Source organism: Cucumis sativus, chromosome 3 (assembly GCF_000004075.3).
Source record: "Cucumis sativus cultivar 9930 chromosome 3, Cucumber_9930_V3, whole genome shotgun sequence".
In the NCBI taxonomy this organism is placed as follows: Eukaryota; Viridiplantae; Streptophyta; class Magnoliopsida; order Cucurbitales; family Cucurbitaceae; genus Cucumis; species Cucumis sativus.
The window spans coordinates 10,436,902-10,456,784 of NC_026657.2; the positions used below are offsets into that span (position 1 = coordinate 10,436,902).

General features: G+C 33.6%; 3 protein-coding genes across 5 annotated transcripts; all 3 read left to right on the forward strand.

Moving 5' to 3' along the window:
• The first annotated feature begins 5,027 nt into the window (after positions 1 to 5,027).
• On the forward strand, positions 5,028 to 12,930 carry LOC101214608 (pyruvate, phosphate dikinase 2). 3 transcript variants are annotated; one of them, XM_004134123.3, is made up of 21 exons: positions 5,028 to 5,210; positions 5,593 to 5,882; positions 6,112 to 6,168; positions 6,371 to 6,604; positions 6,916 to 7,053; positions 7,198 to 7,360; positions 7,477 to 7,712; positions 7,960 to 8,088; positions 8,180 to 8,359; positions 8,666 to 8,803; positions 9,039 to 9,203; positions 9,301 to 9,462; positions 9,586 to 9,675; positions 9,791 to 9,929; positions 10,071 to 10,248; positions 10,350 to 10,479; positions 10,768 to 10,896; positions 11,347 to 11,484; positions 11,579 to 11,656; positions 11,828 to 11,919; positions 12,530 to 12,930. In XM_004134123.3, exons 2-21 carry the CDS (start codon positions 5,613 to 5,615, stop codon positions 12,570 to 12,572), a joined length of 2,889 nt encoding a protein of 962 aa, XP_004134171.2. In that variant the 5' UTR covers positions 5,028 to 5,210; positions 5,593 to 5,612; the 3' UTR covers positions 12,573 to 12,930. The 3 variants fall into 3 exon arrangements, with proteins under 3 accessions (XP_004134171.2, XP_011651008.1, XP_011651007.1); XM_011652706.2 differs by lacking the exon at positions 5,028 to 5,210 and adding an exon at positions 5,217 to 5,410; XM_011652705.2 differs by lacking the exon at positions 5,028 to 5,210 and adding an exon at positions 5,426 to 5,443.
• Positions 12,931 to 13,579: 649 nt separating this feature from the next.
• On the forward strand, positions 13,580 to 15,947 carry LOC101214849 (putative TrmH family tRNA/rRNA methyltransferase). Its single transcript, XM_004134124.3, has 4 exons — positions 13,580 to 13,921; positions 14,024 to 14,125; positions 14,679 to 14,805; positions 15,362 to 15,947. Exons 1-4 carry the CDS (start codon positions 13,715 to 13,717, stop codon positions 15,580 to 15,582), a joined length of 657 nt encoding a protein of 218 aa, XP_004134172.1. The 5' UTR covers positions 13,580 to 13,714; the 3' UTR covers positions 15,583 to 15,947.
• Positions 15,948 to 16,081: 134 nt separating this feature from the next.
• Positions 16,082 to 18,572, forward strand: LOC101215085. The gene is made up of 4 exons (XM_004134125.3): positions 16,082 to 17,506; positions 17,656 to 17,863; positions 17,976 to 18,105; positions 18,192 to 18,572. Exons 1-4 carry the CDS (start codon positions 16,677 to 16,679, stop codon positions 18,440 to 18,442), a joined length of 1,419 nt encoding a protein of 472 aa, XP_004134173.1. The 5' UTR covers positions 16,082 to 16,676; the 3' UTR covers positions 18,443 to 18,572.
• The last annotated feature ends 1,311 nt before the right edge of the window (positions 18,573 to 19,883 follow it).

Here is a 19,883-nt window from a genome sequence, read left to right on the forward strand (position 1 = left end):
CAAAATTAATCCAAACACATTTTTAGTCCCATTTGCTAACCATTTGATTGTTTTAAAATATACTTGTTTTATGGAAATTTCTTACTCATGGTTTTTATATTTCCTATGTGGGCATTAGAGTTCTTAGTCAATTTGTTTCTTAAAAAAACAAAAACAAAAAGAAGTTTTGGAATATTACTTCTTTTTATTATTATTTTTTAAAAATTTCAACTTTTGACTTGATTTAGAACACACTAGAAAATGTAAGATAGGAAAAATGTAGGAAGCAATCTAAGTTATAATTAGATTAAAAACAAATATAAAAAACCAAATGGGGGGGTTTAATTATTATTTTGCTTGGTCTAGTTAAGTTAGTATTTATGTTTATATTTTGATTAAGTTCCTATCAAAGTTAGTCTAGAGTGGTACCAATGTAGGTTATTAATTTGGGTTGAATTTCATTTTCGATGCTTAAATTTCAATATTCAAAGGTCTTGGCAAACAGCCAAATTGCTCTCAGCTGAAGTCTTACGCTATGCTTTGCTTATCGAACCATTTAATTTTAGTTGTAGGTTCTTTTTTCCTCTTTCTGGAGGGGCAGTGTAGAAATAACTTTTCTTTTTTTAATTTTATATTTCTTCTTTTACCTTTGGACTTAATAGTTAACACTAAATTGAACTAAAAAAAGATTGAAAGTAACAAAATAGATTAAAGTATTCAACTTTATTGTTATTATTATTCTTTTCTACAGGATTGTTGGTGGGGGTAAGTTTGAGAGATTTTAGGAGTTTAGGTTTTTCTGTGAGTGGGAAACTTACTATTATTATTTTCTAAAGAATGGGTAAATTTAAAAAGTATATATATAAAAAAAAAGATTTTAGTGAACCGTAGTCATGAATTGAAATCAATACTAAATTAATTTATATTTAGTTTTATATACACACTCACACAAAAAAGGAAAAAAAAAAAAGAAGAAGAAAAAAAAAGAAAGAAAAGCGAAATTAAGAGATATTTTCTAGATAAATTTTATGTAAAATTAACTCAATCAATTCATTAACAATTCGTTCATTTTTATATATAATTTTATATATCTATATAAATAAAAAAGTATATATAAATCTAAAAAATATATAAATATAAAAAATAGAGATTCTTTGTTTTGGTAATAATTGAATTTTTTTCAGCACAAGGGAACTTTGTGTTTAGGTGGAAAATCTCAATTTCTCACAAATAAAGCTCAAAGGAATTAATTTTGTTTGGTAACAATAATATTGGTTTTTTGTTTTTGTTTTGACTAAGAGTTTAATTGTTTTATTTAAGAAATATGCAAATTATTGAAAAACAAAATAATTACCAAACAGTTTTATTTCAATTCATGAAGTTTAAGTTTTTCTTCCTCAAAACATAAATAAATATGTGTTAAAAAGTAGGTAAATTTATAAATATAGTTAGTTTACAAAAAAATTTAACAAAATATTGGAGTTTCAAAAAATATTTATTAAAATATAGTGGACTTGTATTCTCTCTCATATGTCTTGAGTTGTCTAAACATAGGAGAGGATAAAAAGTTCTCTTCCCTCCTTATTTTCTCTCTTCAAGGTTGGGTTGCCTTGTCATTTTTTTTTTCATTTAAATATGTAAATTTAAATAATTACATAATGAGAAATTTTTGCTTTTTAAATGGAAATTTCAATTCCTTTATAGATGATGTATTTAATCGTTTTTTTAAATAATGATCCATAATTGACAAAATTAAATTAACGTAGCAGTGCATAGGATTTTTTTTATGCTAGGTGGGAATTTGAACCCAAGATCTCTTGTCCACAAGAACATATAGGTGCCAGTTGAACTAAGCTCATGTTAACAATAGTATAACTCTTATAACTTAATATCATAACAATAAAATCATTTATTAACTACTAACATTAAAACCCTAAATAATGTAGTAATATGCATTTAACATAATTTTAATATTAAAATAAAATCATACATCTACTGATAATATGCTTCTAATTAATAATTTTCTTATCATAACAGTATTGATCAATATTAAATTAAAAGAAACTTACCAATTGAATAAAGTTATACCTTTCCTCAAATTAAAGATGGTTTTTTTTTAATATATTAATCCAACCGAAAATAACAAATATATATATATGTTATTTAGAATTATTTTTCTTAACATATTTATTATTTTATTATTTATTTTTCTCTCTCTTTTCAATCTTTACTCGGAGAGAAATTAGATTAAAGTATTAAAATAAATGTATTATTTTAATCTTTACAAAAGAGAAAGCCTTCAAACCTATTTTGAATTATCTTGTAAACATAATGAGAAAAGAAAAATGTAATTTAGTTATTAAACTAAATATTTTCCAACTAGACTACAATATTTAAATAACTAAACATAGTTGTTGTATCTCTTAAATTAATGAAATTTAGTTATTAAAAAATATTTTAATTTACATTAACAAAATTTCATTACATGTCATTATTAATAATTAAAAAAACACATCATATTTTTAATAATTAAAAAAATATAATTATAAATTTCATAAAATTAGTGAGAAAAGAAATAAAAAATAAAACACACCACCTATAAAAAAAAGTGAGATTTCAACCTAGTTTGATTTAAAAGGCAAAAATTCATAATTATTTAATTATTTAAAATATCCAAAATTTCTCATATTCGATGGAGATTTAATAACAAAATTTAAATTTTCACAAAATATTTAAAGGGTAAGGTCATGGAGAGAGAAAGAAAATAACAAAATTTAGTTTAAATTTTTACCAAAATGACCAAATTGAAGAGAAGGCAATGTCTTTCCAAAGAAAGAGAAAGACAAAATACTTTTTAAATTATTAAAATGTATAATATTATAATAAATGTTTTTAAAACTATAATAGTTTTCTAAATATTTATTTTCTAGTTAAAGTAACCTTTGAATGTGGGTTAAATTCTAAAAATAAAATCAAGTTTTTGAAATTATTATTTTGAGTGGACGGGAGAAGAGTACTATTCACCATGTGATAGAATATGCTTTTTTGGAAAGCAATGTCATATTTTTGGCCATATGGAGACATTTGATGCATTGGATTAGTTACGTTAGTATGAGTGGTAAAAGTCTATATATAGAGTTCCAAACATGGTGCAGCCATAGTCGTCCATTGAGAAGAAAGTTGAGAAACATACCTAAAAATAGGGCCACATTGCAGTCCATTAGAAGCTCATACAACCAACTAACGTTAAGTTTTTTTCTTTCCTCATCTTCAAAAGAGCCTTCATAACTGCAAAGAAAAAGCCTCTTCAAGCAACAAATTTAAATTATTCATGGTGAACAATCGGATTTCTAACTCAATGATGAAAATACGAAAAAGCAATTTCCAAACATCTCGCCAAAGCATCCATCCATCAACTACATTATTCATGGTCTCACTCTAACAAAGAACCTCGTTGAGTTAAAAGGTCTAATTCATATCTAGTAAGTGAAGACTTTCACATGTTTGCAAAAGCTACCACAAAACATCACACATTTTATTAATTTCGTTTCTTTTGTTCTTATTTTGCAATAGTTAGGAACCATACGAAATGCTATTACATTTACTTCTTTTAAGGGTCATCTTCAAATATAACAAAACCGATCGAAATATTTACGTTACATGACAAAAATTAATATATCTATCATTGACTACAAGTGACATAATCTAAAATTTTACTATCTTTGGTAAATATTTCAACAACAAAAATATCTTCTTTTATTTGTGAATTGAGTAACCAATTAAGTGCAATTGGTTAAATTAATTAATTATCTTAATCAAATAGGAATAAATTATTGAAGTTCCAAGGTTTGTCATGTTAACATTTAACCACATGATTGTCATGTTTGGCTATATATTGCTTGACAACACTAAACCAAACTTATAGACATTTCAAGTGAAAAGGGTTAATATTCTTCATTTAATTTTTCAATTATGCATACATAAAAACAATCATATGAAAGACATCTTATTAGAAAAAGAAATGATATCTATGAAAAAAAAATGGTCAAAGGTTAGGTGTTGTATTATTAGTAAATTGCAAGGAAGCAAGTGGTCAAAACTCAAAACTCATAGTGCTGTCTTGATAACAATGACCTTAAAAATGAGGCTTAAGGTGACGATCGTCAACCCACATGGGCTGCCTACAATAAACCATAAGGGAGGACTCCTATAGGGTCGATCCAATCCCAAAATGGTATAAGCCTAACAAAGTTGAACAAGTAACCACTAACCAAAGGTTTGAAATTCAATTTTGAATCTTGTTGAATGAGTTTATATGTTTGGATGGATGTAACTATATTTTAATCCTATAATCACATCTAATCTCCCATCAAGTTCTGTTTATACAAGTTAGATGATTTATGATAAAGTTTATAATTTTGAAATGAATTTGAGGTATTAATATTTCCCCAAGTCAGAAACTTAAATTATTAAACCAATCACTCTGTTATTTGTGGAGAGGAAGATAAGATAGAGGAGGAGTGGAGGGATTACTCCTCATTCCTTGTGTCCAACACTCTGCCACGTGTCGCAACTATATGACTCCGACGTTCCTTCCGTCCAACAGTATGGGAAAAGGTCCCACCGGCGTCGCATTTTTCCCCTTCGGTGACTGACCTCTCACCATAAATATCAATCCCTATTGACCGAATTGCCCTCAATGAATCATTGAATTACCTCCCACTCTCAACTTCCAAAATTTGTGAAGAACCAAGAAAAAAAACTGTCATTATTGATATGTGTGCCACACCAATCAAAGAAGGATGGTCAAATGGGTATGTTCCAATGATTCCATTTCTATAATTCAACAGTTTTGTTTGACCACGTGTCAGATTTTGATTGGGGAATGATTCCTCTGGTCCACATGAGGAGGTTATTTTGGGAAATTCACATGTTGGTTGTATGGACAAACAAAGGTCAAAACTTGTTTGCAAAATGGGACTTTTCTTAATAGTAATTTCATCTCATCCACTTACGTCGCTACTCAAAGAATTATGAATATATGGGCTTGCAGAAGAAGGAGAAGAGGAGAAGAAAGAAAAAGGGAGAACAAGGAGAGAAAAAAAAAAAAAAAAAACAGAAAAAAAGCTAACTGTCATTTTCCCCCCTTTGTATTACAGAAACTGTGATCCTCAGCTTCACGAGATTCACACATTAATTTTTTGAAGTTTCTACAACATTGTATTTTGAAGGTTGCAGCATCTTGTTCCTGTTCTTCTTCTCTTTGTTTTTGGAAGTTCCAAGAGTTTTCTATAGTGAATACTTGGTTCTATTGCTTTAGAGTCTATTATTTTAAATTAAGATTGACTCTTCTTTGCTGATGCGTCTTATGAATTTGATAGCCCACCATGTCCTGTTCTTAATGCTCTAGAGATCATTGAGTTTTTAACTTGTGAGTGACCATAATAGGAAATCTGGCTTTCAGGTTTGATTTTTCAATGATTTGGGTAACTGCATAACTGGTTTGAAAAGTTTCAGTTTGGGGTGTTGTTTTAGTGGGAGTTTGCTAAAAGAAAATGTGTGGCACCTACTAACTGTCTGTGTTATTTCATTTTCTTGTCTGATACATGGCAGGATTGATTGGAGAGGAAATAATGTCTTCCTTAATGCATGGATCACTGCTGCAAACTATAGCAGATTGTGATCAAGGATTGTTGAGGAGGGGAAAGTACCATTTGGGTCATACCAATCTTCTCAAAGAAAAACATTCATCTTTGAGGGCAAACAGAGGTGGTAAGGGTAAAGGTATTTGCTGCCAAGATTTGCATATCAGTAGTCCAAAGCCAGAGAGACATGAGCCTTCCAACCGTCACGGTTCAAGAGCTGATGCAGTCCTCAGTCCTGTTATACCTACTACCAAAAAGGTTGCTATATATGCTCTTGTGTCTTTTGGTTACTCTTTTCATATCGTAAGTTTTTGGTGGCCATAGTTTATAGCCCCACCACCTAAGTTCTTACCATATTTGTCAATTTGATTATTTTATTGAGTTGTAGTATCCTGTCAGGTTCTTTGGAATGCTTAGCTTGTAAGATGTATATTCTCCTTATGATGTGCAATTTACCTGGTTTTGATTCAATTTCTTGTTTGAACAGAGAGTATTCACTTTTGGAAAAGGAAGGAGTGAGGGTAACAAGAGCATGAAGTCCTTGGTAAGTGCTTCTAGAACTTTTCAGATCACTTTTCCATTGTAAACTGGTAAGAAATGCTTCAACCATAGAAGATATCTTTGAAACAAATGTGAAGAGCCTTATAGCTATAAAATCACAGACAAATGCTTGAGTAGTTCTTGGGTGTATTAAAGTATCCAGTGATACCAGAATGTTCACATAGATTCACACTGTTGTGCTACAGTTGGGAGGGAAGGGAGCAAACCTTGCTGAGATGGCAAGCATCGGGTTGTCCGTTCCACCTGGACTCACCATCTCAACTGAAGCATGCCAAGAGTACCAGGAAAATGGAAATAGATTACCAGATGGCTTGTGGGAAGAGATACTGGAAGGATTGGAAAGTATTGAAAAGGACATGGGAGCTGTTCTTGGAGATCCTTTAAAGCCTCTCCTTCTCTCGGTTCGATCTGGTGCTGCTGTAAGTGATCTTCCCCTTTGCACATTCGCTGTCTGTTACAAATATCAGCTACTACACCATTGACAGTGTTCGTTTTACTTAATGTGAATGGCAATACTCATGCGAAAATGAGGGTGGGTAAGTTAGACTATGATTTAACAGAGTAGGCCATTGACAGTGTTCATCAGTGACCATGAAAAATTAAACATGGAGAAGTTCAAAGTTGGACTGTGATATTGAGAAAATGTTAAAATCGTAGAAAATGATCTAAGATAATACGCAAATGATAGTTTCAAAATCATCATGACTACTTTTCTTGTGTTGATGTCTAGATCTCAATGCCTGGAATGATGGATACTGTCCTTAACCTTGGATTAAATGACGAAGTGGTTGCTGGATTAGCTGACAAAAGTGGAGAGCGCTTTGCTTACGACTCTTATCGGCGCTTTCTAGACATGTTTGGAAACGTTGTAAGTGGTTCGTCCATAGCTGTTTTCTGATCTATGCCTTTTATTTTTCTTTCTTCTTCTTCTTTGATTATTTGATGATAGGTATCAAGCATTTTAGTTGAAAAAAGTCATGATACCAACTGAACATTTCATGTCCATTTGAAGGTGATGGACATTTCACATTCTTTGTTTGAGGAGAAGCTGGAACACTTGAAAATTGCAAAAGGAATTGAACTTGATACTGATCTAACCGCCTCTGATCTTAAGGAGCTTGTGGAACAGTACAAGGAGGTCTATGTCGAAGCTATGGGCGAAACGTTTCCTTCAGGTGCTCTCATCAGTAATTTTGCTTTGTGAGCATAGCAAATAAGAAAGGCCTTCTGCCCGATCATCCTGCTATTGTTAGACTGTTCTTGCTATCAACACTTTTGTAATAATTTGCAGACCCAAAACAGCAGTTGCAGTTAGCTGTCAAAGCAGTTTTCAACTCTTGGGATAGCCCAAGGGCCAACAAATATCGAAGCATCAACCAAATTACTGGGTTGAAGGGAACTGCTGTGAACATTCAATCCATGGTGTTTGGAAACATGGGATCTACTTCTGGGACTGGAGTATTGTTCACTAGAAATCCAAGTACTGGTGAAAAGAAGTTATATGGAGAGTTCCTCATCAACGCTCAGGTTGCATTCACTGTCTTACTACCGGTTTAGAATGACTAATCTAAGTGTTTAAAAAGTTCTTTTAAGTGGAAAAATGATTTTAAACACTTCGAAAGTCATTTGAAAAGCCCATGATCTTTGTTGTACTTCTTTTCTTATGTACTATGGAGGAATGTTAAGGACGTTCACTATTCCCTTGCAGTTGTATAATCGTACTTTCTGAAAAAGAAAATCTGTTGCATCGTTTTCCTTTTCTTCTATTAATCAGGGTGAGGACGTAGTTGCTGGGATAAGGACACCTGAAGACTTGGACACCATGAAAGATCATATGCCCGAAGCTTACAAAGAGCTGGTTGAGAATTGTGAAATTTTAGAGAGACATTACAAAGACATGATGGTATTTCTATATTAGTCAGAAATTTTCATACTGATGGCGATGCACTGTACTATGCCAGATCACTAAGCTGGAATGTTTCGAAAATTTTCAGGATATTGAGTTCACAGTCCAAGAAAACAGGCTATGGATGTTGCAATGTCGTTCTGGAAAACGCACGGGTAAAGGTGCAGTGAAGATAGCTGTTGATTTGGTGGATGAAGGACTTGTTGACACTCGTACTGCTATTAAGATGGTTGAGCCACAACATCTCGACCAACTTCTTCATCCTCAGGCATGGTTTTATTTGTCCTTCCATTTATCAGAGCTAAAAAATTTTACACATTGGATGGTTATCAAAATAAGCTACAGCACCAATCCAAGAAATTGGGGGCCAAAATATCTCTGTACTTAGATATCTATTAAAAAACAAAACAAGGATATCATTTTGTCTGTCTTGTCAAACACAAATTCCCCAGCATTTTATATCTGACCGAGTTCGGATGAATTTTTTTGGCATGAGTATGAGATTGTTTCGTTGTTGCATTTACAGCTACGTTTATACAGATTCTTACGTATCTTGTTATATCTGTTGGCTCAGTTTGAAGATCCCTCTGCTTATAAGGACCAAGTAGTTGCAACAGGCTTGCCTGCATCTCCTGGTGCAGCAGTGGGGCAGGTAGTATTCAGTGCCGACGACGCTGAAGCCTGGCATGCTCAGGGAAAGAGTGTCATCTTGGTATGACCATGTCCATTTTCATTTTGACATATATGTAACTAAGTGGCACTGTTCATATGATTTTACAAAGTTTCAGTCTCATTTTCACAGCATCCTTCATTAATGTCTCATTTATGTCAATTCCTAATAGTGTTACTCAACTGAGATTGAACTCTATTTCAAAGTCGTGAACAGTCAACTAATAGCGATCACCCTAATAGTACTCTGACCTCATTCATGGCTGTGACTTGTAAAGGTAAGGGCAGAGACCAGCCCAGAGGATGTTGGTGGCATGCATGCTGCTACTGGAATTTTGACAGCTAGAGGTGGAATGACTTCTCATGCTGCTGTGGTCGCTCGTGGATGGGGGAAATGCTGCGTTTCTGGTTGTTCAGATATCAGAGTAAACGACTCTGCGAAGGTCAGTCCTTTAACCCTTTTCTTCTTTTTCTTAGAGGTGGTACGAAAAACAACAAAAGAATGAACTGGATTGTGAAGATTACTTCATAACAATGCAGGTTCTTGTCATTGGAGATTTGGTAATCAATGAAGGTGACTGGATATCCCTCAATGGCTCTACAGGTGAAGTGATATTGGGCAAGCAGCCACTCTCTCCTCCAGCTTTAAGTGGGGATTTGGAGATCTTTATGTCTTGGGCTGATCAAATAAGACGTCTTAAGGTGCTTGATACTCTTTAGCATTTGATAACTCCCAACCAACTTCAAGTGATTGTGTTTTGTTTCTTCCTTCCAGCTAAATCTTTGATCATTCTATTCATTGATTGATATTTGATGCTCTTGAAGGTTATGGCCAATGCTGACACTCCTGAAGATGCTCTTACAGCTCGTAACAATGGCGCCCAAGGAATCGGGTTGTGCAGGACAGAGCATATGGTAATTTCATCCATCTGTTCTATTCACCTTTTCATCATAATCTAGTGGTATCGGTATTCTCACTTGAATCTTTCAATATGATAAATCCTTTTCTCATGTATATGGGATATTTCAGTTCTTTGCATCTGATGAGAGGATCAGAGCTGTAAGAAAGATGATAATGGCAGTTACGGTCGAACAAAGGAAGTCAGCTTTGGACTTGTTATTACCTTATCAAAGATCCGATTTTGAGGGAATTTTCCGAGCAATGGATGGTACTTCCTCTCTCTTTCAAGAACTTGGTTTTGAAGCCTTTCGAAAAGATGGCATCAAACTTTCTGCCTACTGTCTTGTAGTTCCTTGACATGGTATAAACAATATCGTATGTTTTTGTGATTTTCGTTTTACAATTTCAGGTCTTCCAGTGACTATTAGACTGTTGGACCCTCCACTCCATGAGTTCCTTCCAGAAGGGGATCTGGAAGAAATTGTCAAAGGACTAACTGCAGAGACTGGAATGAGTGAAGATGAAGTGTTTTCTAGAATCGAGAAGCTCTCGGAAGTTAACCCAATGCTCGGTTTTCGTGGTTGTAGGTACGATATGTCATAAATAAACGGAAAAGATCACCGGTAAGAAATAACTATGCCATTGCAAATTTTATCCAAATAGTTTCTGATTGTTTCTGAAAACACAGGCTTGGGATTTCATACCCAGAGCTGACGGAAATGCAAGCTCGTGCTATCTTCCAGGCTGCTATCTCAATGAGCAGTCAAGGAATTAAAGTTTTGCCTGAGATAATGGTTCCATTAGTTGGAACACCACAAGTACGAACTGTTTCTTTCTGTTATTAATGTTCTGATAAACATACTTTTTTTTTTTTGCTTTAATTGAGTTTGACAACACGGAAGATCTTGTTGAATTATGCTCAAGTTGACAAACATACAAGTTTCTTCTGTAGAGACAATTCAGTTTGCATCTTCACTGATCCATGTACATGTATTCAAACGAGTTCTTGTGCTTATTCTATATTTAGGAATCGAAACATAACATGTCAGCTAAACTAGAAGAAGAAATGCAACCTTTTTGTACAATAACGGCTTGCTTGATGACAGGAACTTAAACATCAAGTCAGCTCAATTCGCCGTGTTGCTGAGAAGGTGTTCTCAGAGATGGGTTCCTCCATAAGTTACAAAGTGGGAACCATGATTGAAATTCCTAGAGCTGCTCTGGTTGCAGATGAGGTATTATAGAATGTGCAAACTCTGCTCTATGCATTCTAGTTTTAGACCATCAACCAAATCCTAATGGAACATTCAAGAAATAGTTACCATATATACAAAGTGGGACCATGATTGAAATTCCTATATCTGAAAACTGAAAACAATGTCTATCAGATTGAAATCGAACTAACTTAGCATGAGACTATTCAACAAAGCAGTGTAAGAATTGGAAATGTCAAACAAGAAAGTGGAAGGCAGGTCAATTAACTGAAGACTCTATGGTAACTGAGTGATAGTTCATGAAATTCAATAGATGGACATGTAAAAAGAAAAATAGTACAAGGACTAATAAGTTAAACAAAATACCACAAGGATCCAATAACAAAGTAATGGAAGAACATACATGATAGATAGATTGTTCAGCCTACAAGAACTCTAAACTCTAGGAACTGCTGCTGTGTTTTCTGACAGATTGCAAAGGAAGCAGAGTTCTTCTCATTTGGGACCAATGATCTTACACAAATGACTTTTGGATACAGTAGAGATGATGTTGGCAAATTTCTTCCTATTTATATATCCCAAGGAATTCTGCAAAATGACCCCTTTGAGGTCAGTGTTATTTTTCAAATGTATCCACTGTCTCTTTTTCTTGAAGAGAAGTTAGTTTTACAAGTGAATTGGATGTGTATTTGCTTTGTGGCAGGTGCTTGACCAAAAAGGAGTTGGGCAACTGATCAAGCTAGCTACAGAAAAAGGGAGGGCAGCTAGGCCAAGTTTGAAGGTACCTTTTCCTATAAATTCTTAATGTACTATTCTCCTCTTGTCCGAAGACTCGGTTAATACTTTGTTAACGACCACGTAAATCTATGTGTTGATTTACCTTCCTCTTTTCTGTTTTTTATTTGTCGATTCCATAATAACAAAGATATTAATGAGAAAGAGGTTAATACAGGTTGGCATTTGTGGAGAACATGGAGGAGAGCCTTCATCTGTTGCATTCTTTGCTGAGGCTGGACTTGACTATGTTTCTTGTTCTCCTTTCAGGTTTGATATTTCTTTTTACGACTTTAAAAGTTTCATCGAGTTGAGTCCTAAACTTGAGTAAGTAGAAGAGTTCATGATATTTTCAAAATCAGGCTAAAAATTATCTCGGGGTTCCCTTTAGTAACCATTTGGATTTTGAAAATTTAGCTTATAATCATACTTTCATGGGTAACCATTTTTTGTTTGTTTTGCTTTTCATTTTCTATTAATACGTTGAAAAGCCTAACCAAAACTTGAAAACTAAAAGTAGTAGTTTTCAAAAACTTATTTACTTTTTAAGGTTTAGGAAATCAAACAAAATAAAGGCCATAATACAAAATCTCAAAACTTGGAGAAAACAAACGTTTAATGAAAGTGGTATATATACGACTCTAATATTGGAAAACATCTTCAACACTCTTTTTCCATCGTTTACCATATAAGAAGTATTCAACAAATGTCAAATCTTGAATAGAAACCATTGTATAGTACTAAACGTTTTTTCATTTCTACGGAACAAACAGTCAATACTAAATAATTACTAATTTTTCTGCTTAGTCAAAATGCAAAATTGGTGGAATGACATAGTTATTTTCCCTCTCATTGTTGTTGTTTGCATTGCATATAACAGAGTTCCGGTAGCAAGATTGGCTGCAGCCCAAGTTGCTGTTTAAGAGGAAGAAGATTGAAAGATACCAAATTGGGATATAATTAAGTTTGTGGAGTTGTAAATAAGAATTTATTTGTTGGATAAAGGAAAGATAAAAAGGGAAACCTTCATAAAGTTTAATAAAGGATACAAATACTTTATAAAAAAAAACGGGGGAATAAAAATATTGTATAGATATTAGAATGTAAAAGAAAAAAAAAGTTGTTTTTCTCTTTGTCGACCATTTAGTTATATATGACATGTAAGATTCAAATGTGTAATAATTTAGTCGTTCTATTTTCTTCTTCCTTTAGATCTCTTTCATGTATTTCACCTTTGACGATGAGTACAATTATGACAAAAAATAGGATAGTTTCTTCTTCTTTTGACAAAGTGATGATTGATGACAATATATGAGCTTTTTCAAAATCAAAAAATGAACCAAGTGAAGGTAAAAGCCAAGCATCGAACAAGAAAGAGAGTAAGATTGAGAAACTAAACTAGAAAATGAACCAAAACCAAAGCAAAAACAAAAACGCAAGCGAAAGTATAAAAATAAAAAATTTGAACAAAAGATTAGAATTTATTGTTGGGTCCAATTTTAAGTTTTCAAAAGATTTATATGTTAGCATATAAATATTGGAGAAATTGTATAAAATGACAAAAAGAGAAATGTCCGGCTTATGACACATTTTTTTCATATTGCGAATATGACAAATATGACTGAGTAATTAGTGATATTAGAAATTTATCGGAAGATTATCGATTTTAAATTGCTACTTTTACAATTTATAAAATATAGAGACATGAGCTCGATTATCATAATTTTTTTTTGTTATTTTTGCAAACGTTTAACAATAATCATGAGTTCGATTGAATAGGAAATTGTGATATATTTTCTAAAATTTTTCTCATTTTTTTAATTACAAATAAATTTTCAATAAAATATCATACATACGAAATAATTTTTTTAAAAAAAATAAAAATTAAAGAAAAGTTTAGATTAATAATTAAATTATATTTAATCTACAAAATATGGAACAGTGAACCGCTCCTTCTTCTTCTTCGATCTGCCGCCATAGTTGAGTTGCAAGCTCTGTCAAAAACCCTAAAATCCCTAAACCCCATCACTTCATTTTCAATCAATTCATCACCATTGAATTCGGAATGGGGATCGAAAGCTACGTTGTGGTGCATAACATAGCCAAAAGGCACAACGTTGGCACCATGGCCCGAAGCGCCACCGCCTTTGGCGTCTCCGAACTCATCCTCGTCGGCCGTCGGGACTTCAACGCCTTTGGTAGCCATGGTTCTACTTCTCATCTCCGCTTCCGCCATTTTCATTCCCTTCTCGACGCTCAAACTTTCCTCAAGGTTTTGTTTTCTTTCTTTCTTTCTTTCTTTCTTTCTTCCCTTTCGTAGTAATGTAATCATGGGTTTGTTTTGGAATTTGAATTGTGTTCTTCGGTTCTGTAGGAGAAGGATTGCGATATATGTGGTGTGGAGATCACTGACAACGCCGTGGCTGTCAATCAGCATCCTTTCAAGAGGAGCACTGCTTTTCTTCTTGGAAACGAGGTTGGTTGTTCGTTTTAGTTTTATTGGCTTTTCATTGATTGTGATCTCTATATTCTTGTATTGGAACTCCCTTGTTTGATCTGTCCCTATCTATTTCCAGGGAATTTCTGTACGCTGTAACTCATAATGTTGAATGAATAGAGTTGTTTTCTATATGCTGCAGTCGGTTAACAAGTTCCTAATTCAGTTGATACTTATGACTTAAGAACATTTTTATCTCCTCGAGTTGATCTTGAGGTGGGCTAAACATCCGCGAGACTAGTGGGGTTGGCCATGAGTTATATAATGTTAGGAATGAGCTTTGCTAGCATGGTAAAAAATGATAATTACTTGATAGTTTCTCTCGCAATAATGTTTTCTATAATGCTAATGCACTATTTTTCCACCTTTGAAATGATGAAATTAGGACCTATTATGGCTGGCATTGTAGATCTCTTGCTTTATTGTAGGATCTGTTGTCTGGACCGAATTGGATCAACATCATTTCGAAATTAATTTGACACTTTTCAGCTTTGAGTCACCCTTTTGATGGTTATATGCACGTTGTTTTTAGGGAACAGGGCTTTCTGCTAAAGAGTGTGCGATCTGCGACTTCTTCGTCTACATCCCACAATATGGTGTTGGCACTGCGTCTTTGAATGTAACTGTAGCTGCTTCCATTGTCCTACATCATTTTGGTGGTAATGATCCAGACCTTTGCATTTTGATCTCCCTCTTTTGAGTTTCTTTTGCGTACATGTCTAGTGTACATCACCTGTAAGAATTATGAGTCTCTTTTGCGTACATGTCTACTTTTGGTTTTTACCAAGCAAAACTGTGAGTATTGTAAAATTATGAAATCTATGAAAGGAGGACTATAGGAAGAAACATACGTATATCTTAGAAGTTGGAACTTAGAAGAATAGTTGTTTGATCTAATAATTTTTCCCATTTCTCCTGAGTCTTGAATCAATTCTTCATGCTGGAAAATGATCCCTTCAAGCTTAAACTAAGGAAACTGTGTCCTAGGAATTACTATGGCTGAGTTGAATTGAATAATGTGGCAGTTTGTACTGGCGCACATAGTTGATTTTGATGGTGACCATCTAGGTAGATGGATCCTCTCACATGTTTCTAGTGTGCATATATTGAGATTTAAGTGAAAATCGAGTAAGTTATGTCTTATTTGATTTAATGGAAATGATACTTGTCTCTTTCTCTAGACATAACTTTAAATTTGTGTACTGTATTTTTCAGTTTGGGCAGGATTTCCTGAAAGATGTCGCGACGGTAGCAAATTTATAGTGGCTGAAAGACCAGTCAGACAGGTCAAGCGGAATTATTGCACTGAAACAGAAGAATCTATTATGGAAGAGCGTAAATCCAGGAGGGAGAATGCTTCTAAAGGCTTCTTTGATGAGGGGATGATTGATGAATCAGCATCCAACCTTCTTGATACATTGTTTATTGATCAATAATTGGAGTTGGGCATGTGGGTAGCTATTCTATTATCATATGCATCCAGAACGCACTGATGACCTTCAGGACCATTGTTGATTGGCACCATTACTGAAGGCATTCATTGCAGGAACCTCTTCTGGAGAGAAAGGAAATTCTTCTCCTTTGTCTTTTTCTTTATTATTCTTATCTTTGAATTTTCCTAGAAAGTCTGGAATTATATTTAGTTAATTAACTTGATGGCTGACTTGCCAAAAAAACATGGCCACATGGAGTAGGGTTGATTGAGGAAATGTAGGGTTGATAGTGCTATCTTTTTGTCAAAAAAACACCATGTACATGTAACATGTTATGCATAGGAAATATCAAAATTTCTTTCTCTTAATGTCTGTTCACTTCTCTCTCTTGTCCGACCACCGACCCATTCCAACCCAGATAGATCTATCTTCTTCTTCTTTTTTTCTTTTCTTATTTTTACACTTTTGTTACATGAGGGGACCCACCCACAACAACCACCTTGAGAAAGTTTAAGATTTGATGAAGTATGATCATGGTCGCCAGAAACCAAAGCAAGCATTTTTTAATGAAAATTGGGAAATGATAGAAATCAAATTCAACTCAGAAGTGATGAAATTTTCGAAACTTTTTGTTGTACCTACCAAGGAAAACTTCACCACAGCTGGACTCAGACAGGGATGGTATCAGAAAAGTCTTCTCTCACATCGTAATGTCCTTTCTGAAACAGAGAGTTTTGTCATTCTCAAGAGTCAAGTTGAATTGGAAGTTATTTTTCTAAGTTCAGTGGAAGTAGTTGGTTCCCTTTTGGTTTATCTGGAAAAAAGGAGCTCAACAATACTTCACCATTGTCAACCTTATTCTCAAGTAATGGGGTAGTTGCTCCTTGTTTTTATGCTATCATGTTATGTTTCTCACTCTTCACACTGTAACTCCCTACTTTTTAGTTGGGCTGTTGGTGGCATCTCTATAGATGACCATATGACTTGCTGTGTCTCAAAGATCAAAGGGGAAACTTAGCCAATGCCCAGGTTATTTAATGAAGTTTTGAGATCTTTACTGTCATAAATAGAATTGAGAAGTCTTTCATTTTGCTAAAATGTTGAGGATCCTGAGGAGTGAACTTCGACGTCTCTGCTCAAGGTTATGGTGGCTGATATGGAAGCACCCGAAGCGGAGGGTTATTGTCAAAAGGTTTGGGAAGATGAATGTGAAAGGTCGACAAAAAGGCAGACCAGATAAAAATAAAGCCAGAGTTTATACGAAGAACCAGTTGTGTGATTCCGTCATCACAAGGCCATTTCGTGTTGCTACATTCAATGTTGCCATGTTCTCTCTTGCGCCGGCTGTCCCAGTTGCTGAGAAACCAGCAACATTCGGGTTTGGTAGAAAGGAATACAGTTTTAGAAGCCCTGTGAATCATTGCCCAAAGAGCATACTAAAGCAATCTCCACTGCATACTGCATTAAGCAAGACTGAATCTCTCTCCAGGTCAAAGCCAAAAGTTTCCATTAATCTTCCTGACAATGAGATTTCATTAGCAAACAACAAGTTATCTGCTTCCATGGAAAACGGAACACCGGGCTTAACGAAGACAACTGACAAAAGGTACTTTAAAAGCCAAGTCCCAGTAAGGTCTCCTGTGTGTTTTCCTTTCTCCATAGCTAATTGGCACTGTGAAGACGACTTGACAAGTAGTAGAACCATCCTAGAGGTTCTCAAAGAGGCAGATGCTGATATATTGGCTTTACAAGATGTGAAGGCTGAGGAATCAAAAGGTATGAAGCCTCTATCTGATTTAGCAGCTGCTTTAGGAATGGATTATGTGTTTGCTGAGAGCTGGGCTCCTGAGTATGGAAATGCTGTTTTGTCCAAATGGCCAATCAAAAGGTGGAAAGTTCAGAAGATTGCCGATGATGATGATTTCAGGTTCTTAATTCTGTTCTCCCCATAACTCATTAGGAGAACTTCAATAGAAAATACCCCATGTTCTTTTTTCTTTCCTTTTTGTTTTCTCCAATCAGTTTGTGTTTTTCTGCTTCGGGGAAATGGTATTAATGCTTCAATTTGGATCTCAGAAACTTGCTGAAAGTTGCAATTGACGTACCGGGGACAGGTGAAGTTAACATCTACTGCACTCAACTTGATCATCTTGATGAGAATTGGAGGATGAAGCAGATTAATGCAATAACTAAATCAGTTGATTGTCCGCACATCTTGGTGGGTGGTCTCAATTCTTTGGAGAAATCTGATTACTCACCCGAAAGATGGACCAACATAGTCGAGGTAATCTGATTCTGTTTTCCGAGCGTTTAAACCAAATCTACTGATCAGCATGTGAATGAAACCACTATTTCGACCACGAGAAGTTAATACGTTCAAATTTTTTCGAATGCAGTACTACGAGAAGGTTGGAAAGCCGACTCCAAAGGTGGAGGTGATGAAGTTTTTGAGTGGAAAAGGGTACATAGATTCAAAAGACTACGCAGGAGATTGTGAGCCAGTGGTCATCATGGCCAAAGGCCAAAGTATAAGACATTGCTTATGCTCATAAACCATTTTCCTTTGGAATCTACTGAAAAACTTTGCTAATTTCATATGTTTTGCAACACAGATGTACAGGGAACCTGCAAATATGGCACGAGAGTCGACTATATCTTAGCTTCACAGGATTCAACGTTTAAATTTGTACCGGGTTCATACTCAGTCGTCTCATCGAAAGGTACATCTGATCACCACATTGTGAAGGCAGAGTTTGTAGGAATAGGGCAGAAAGCAAGCAGAGGGCATAAGGATTTAAAGAAAAGGATTTCAAGGTTGACTCAAACATGTTCATCCATAGGGATGTCATTGATGCATACTTAGATACCTTTTGCTAGGACTTTTCACTTTATGAACAACGCTAAACTATAAAAAGAATGTTCACAAAAAATACTTTTGAAGTTTGAAAAGTTTAAAAAATTATATTTAAATTTTAAGGAATGGTTAAACATCATTAGTGTGAAGTTCTAAAATATTAGAAACACCCTAGAATTTTCTAAAAATATAAAAAGAAACTTCAATTTTTCTGAGAAAAGGTTTGAACATTCTCATTATTCTAGTGATTAATTTGTTTGAAGTTTGATGAATTTGAAAAGAATCAATTTCAAGACAAAGTATGTATAGATGTTCTTTAATTTTTTTTCTTGTTTGTTTAATTCTTGTACCTATTTTTTTCAGCAATCAATATTAAAACATAAAACAAAGCTAATAAACCTTAAAAAATAAAATCTACCCCTAAAACAAAGAAACAAACTTGATTATTTACAAACACTTGTGGTGGAATTTGTTAAGGTGCAATCATGTTTAAAACAATTGATTTTAACCTTTTCGTATTTTGATCGTTTTTTCTTCTTCTTGTAGTCTAATAAACCTCGATTAAAGTGATTAATTTAAGCTTCATCTAGTAATCATTTTGTTTTTCATTTTTAACATTTTAAAACTAGTTTTTAAAATGAAATGAGTGTTTATAGGCTTAGTTTTGAAAAACAAAAACAAAAAATCAAATAGTTATTAAACAAGATTTTAGTTACTCATCTATCTCTTGAGATAGATAAATATCAAACTATTAATAGAAAGAGGAGTTGAGATAGATAAATATCAAACTATTAATAGAAAGAGGAGTTAGAGAGAAAAAATAGATTAAGTAGGAGGGTATTGACTATTTTTGTTCATGTATTAATAACATTATATTTTTTAAATTTTAATGTTGAAAACTTTAAAAGGTTCAACTAGTTTTTGACACAAAACATTAATCATTCTCATTCAACCATATTAACAAAAAAAAAAAATCATTTTCTCAACGTTTAAAAAAAATTTAAGAACACTTTTGAAAATTTAAATATATGTTTTGCCTTTATGACTATTTTATATAATTTAGCAAAAGAAAAAACCCATTCTAATGGTTACCACATTATAATTATTTTGGCTGTTATAGTTCAAAATTTTCTATTTGTTTCTAAAATTTATTTATAAATAAAAATACACCACAATTACAATTTACATTCAAGAGAAATAAATGAATCTTTAGTTGTCAAAACACATATAATATAACTCAACTCAAATAGTGATTTTATTATCAATTCTTTAAAGTTAAAGATTTGATTTCTTCATTCACCATATTGTTAAAAAAATCAATTTTTAATTGCATAAATATAAGTATATTATGTGTTTAATACAGTAACAACGTCAATTTTCAAGGTTCGAGTAGATTACTAGTAAAAAAATCAAATTGAAACAATGCAAACTATATTGAAATAAAATTTAT

What these genes read in the sequence shown, in the direction of transcription:
- LOC101214608 (XM_004134123.3), top strand. Translation starts at nt 5,613, where the DNA reads ATGTCTTCCTTAATGCATGGATCACTGCTGCAAACTATAGCAGATTGT. An exon ending in TTATACCTACTACCAAAAAG is followed by an intron (nt 5,883 to 6,111) that starts GTTGCTATATAT and finishes TTGTTTGAACAG; the next exon opens with AGAGTATTCACTTTTGGAAA. An exon ending in ACCAACTTCTTCATCCTCAG is followed by an intron (nt 8,360 to 8,665) that starts GCATGGTTTTAT and finishes CTGTTGGCTCAG; the next exon opens with TTTGAAGATCCCTCTGCTTA.
- LOC101214849 (XM_004134124.3), top strand. Translation starts at nt 13,715, where the DNA reads ATGGGGATCGAAAGCTACGTTGTGGTGCATAACATAGCCAAAAGGCAC. An exon ending in ACGCTCAAACTTTCCTCAAG is followed by an intron (nt 13,922 to 14,023) that starts GTTTTGTTTTCT and finishes TCGGTTCTGTAG; the next exon opens with GAGAAGGATTGCGATATATG. An exon ending in CTTTTCTTCTTGGAAACGAG is followed by an intron (nt 14,126 to 14,678) that starts GTTGGTTGTTCG and finishes CGTTGTTTTTAG; the next exon opens with GGAACAGGGCTTTCTGCTAA.
- LOC101215085 (XM_004134125.3), top strand. Translation starts at nt 16,677, where the DNA reads ATGTTGAGGATCCTGAGGAGTGAACTTCGACGTCTCTGCTCAAGGTTA. An exon ending in GCCGATGATGATGATTTCAG is followed by an intron (nt 17,507 to 17,655) that starts GTTCTTAATTCT and finishes TTTGGATCTCAG; the next exon opens with AAACTTGCTGAAAGTTGCAA. An exon ending in CATCATGGCCAAAGGCCAAA is followed by an intron (nt 18,106 to 18,191) that starts GTATAAGACATT and finishes TTTGCAACACAG; the next exon opens with ATGTACAGGGAACCTGCAAA.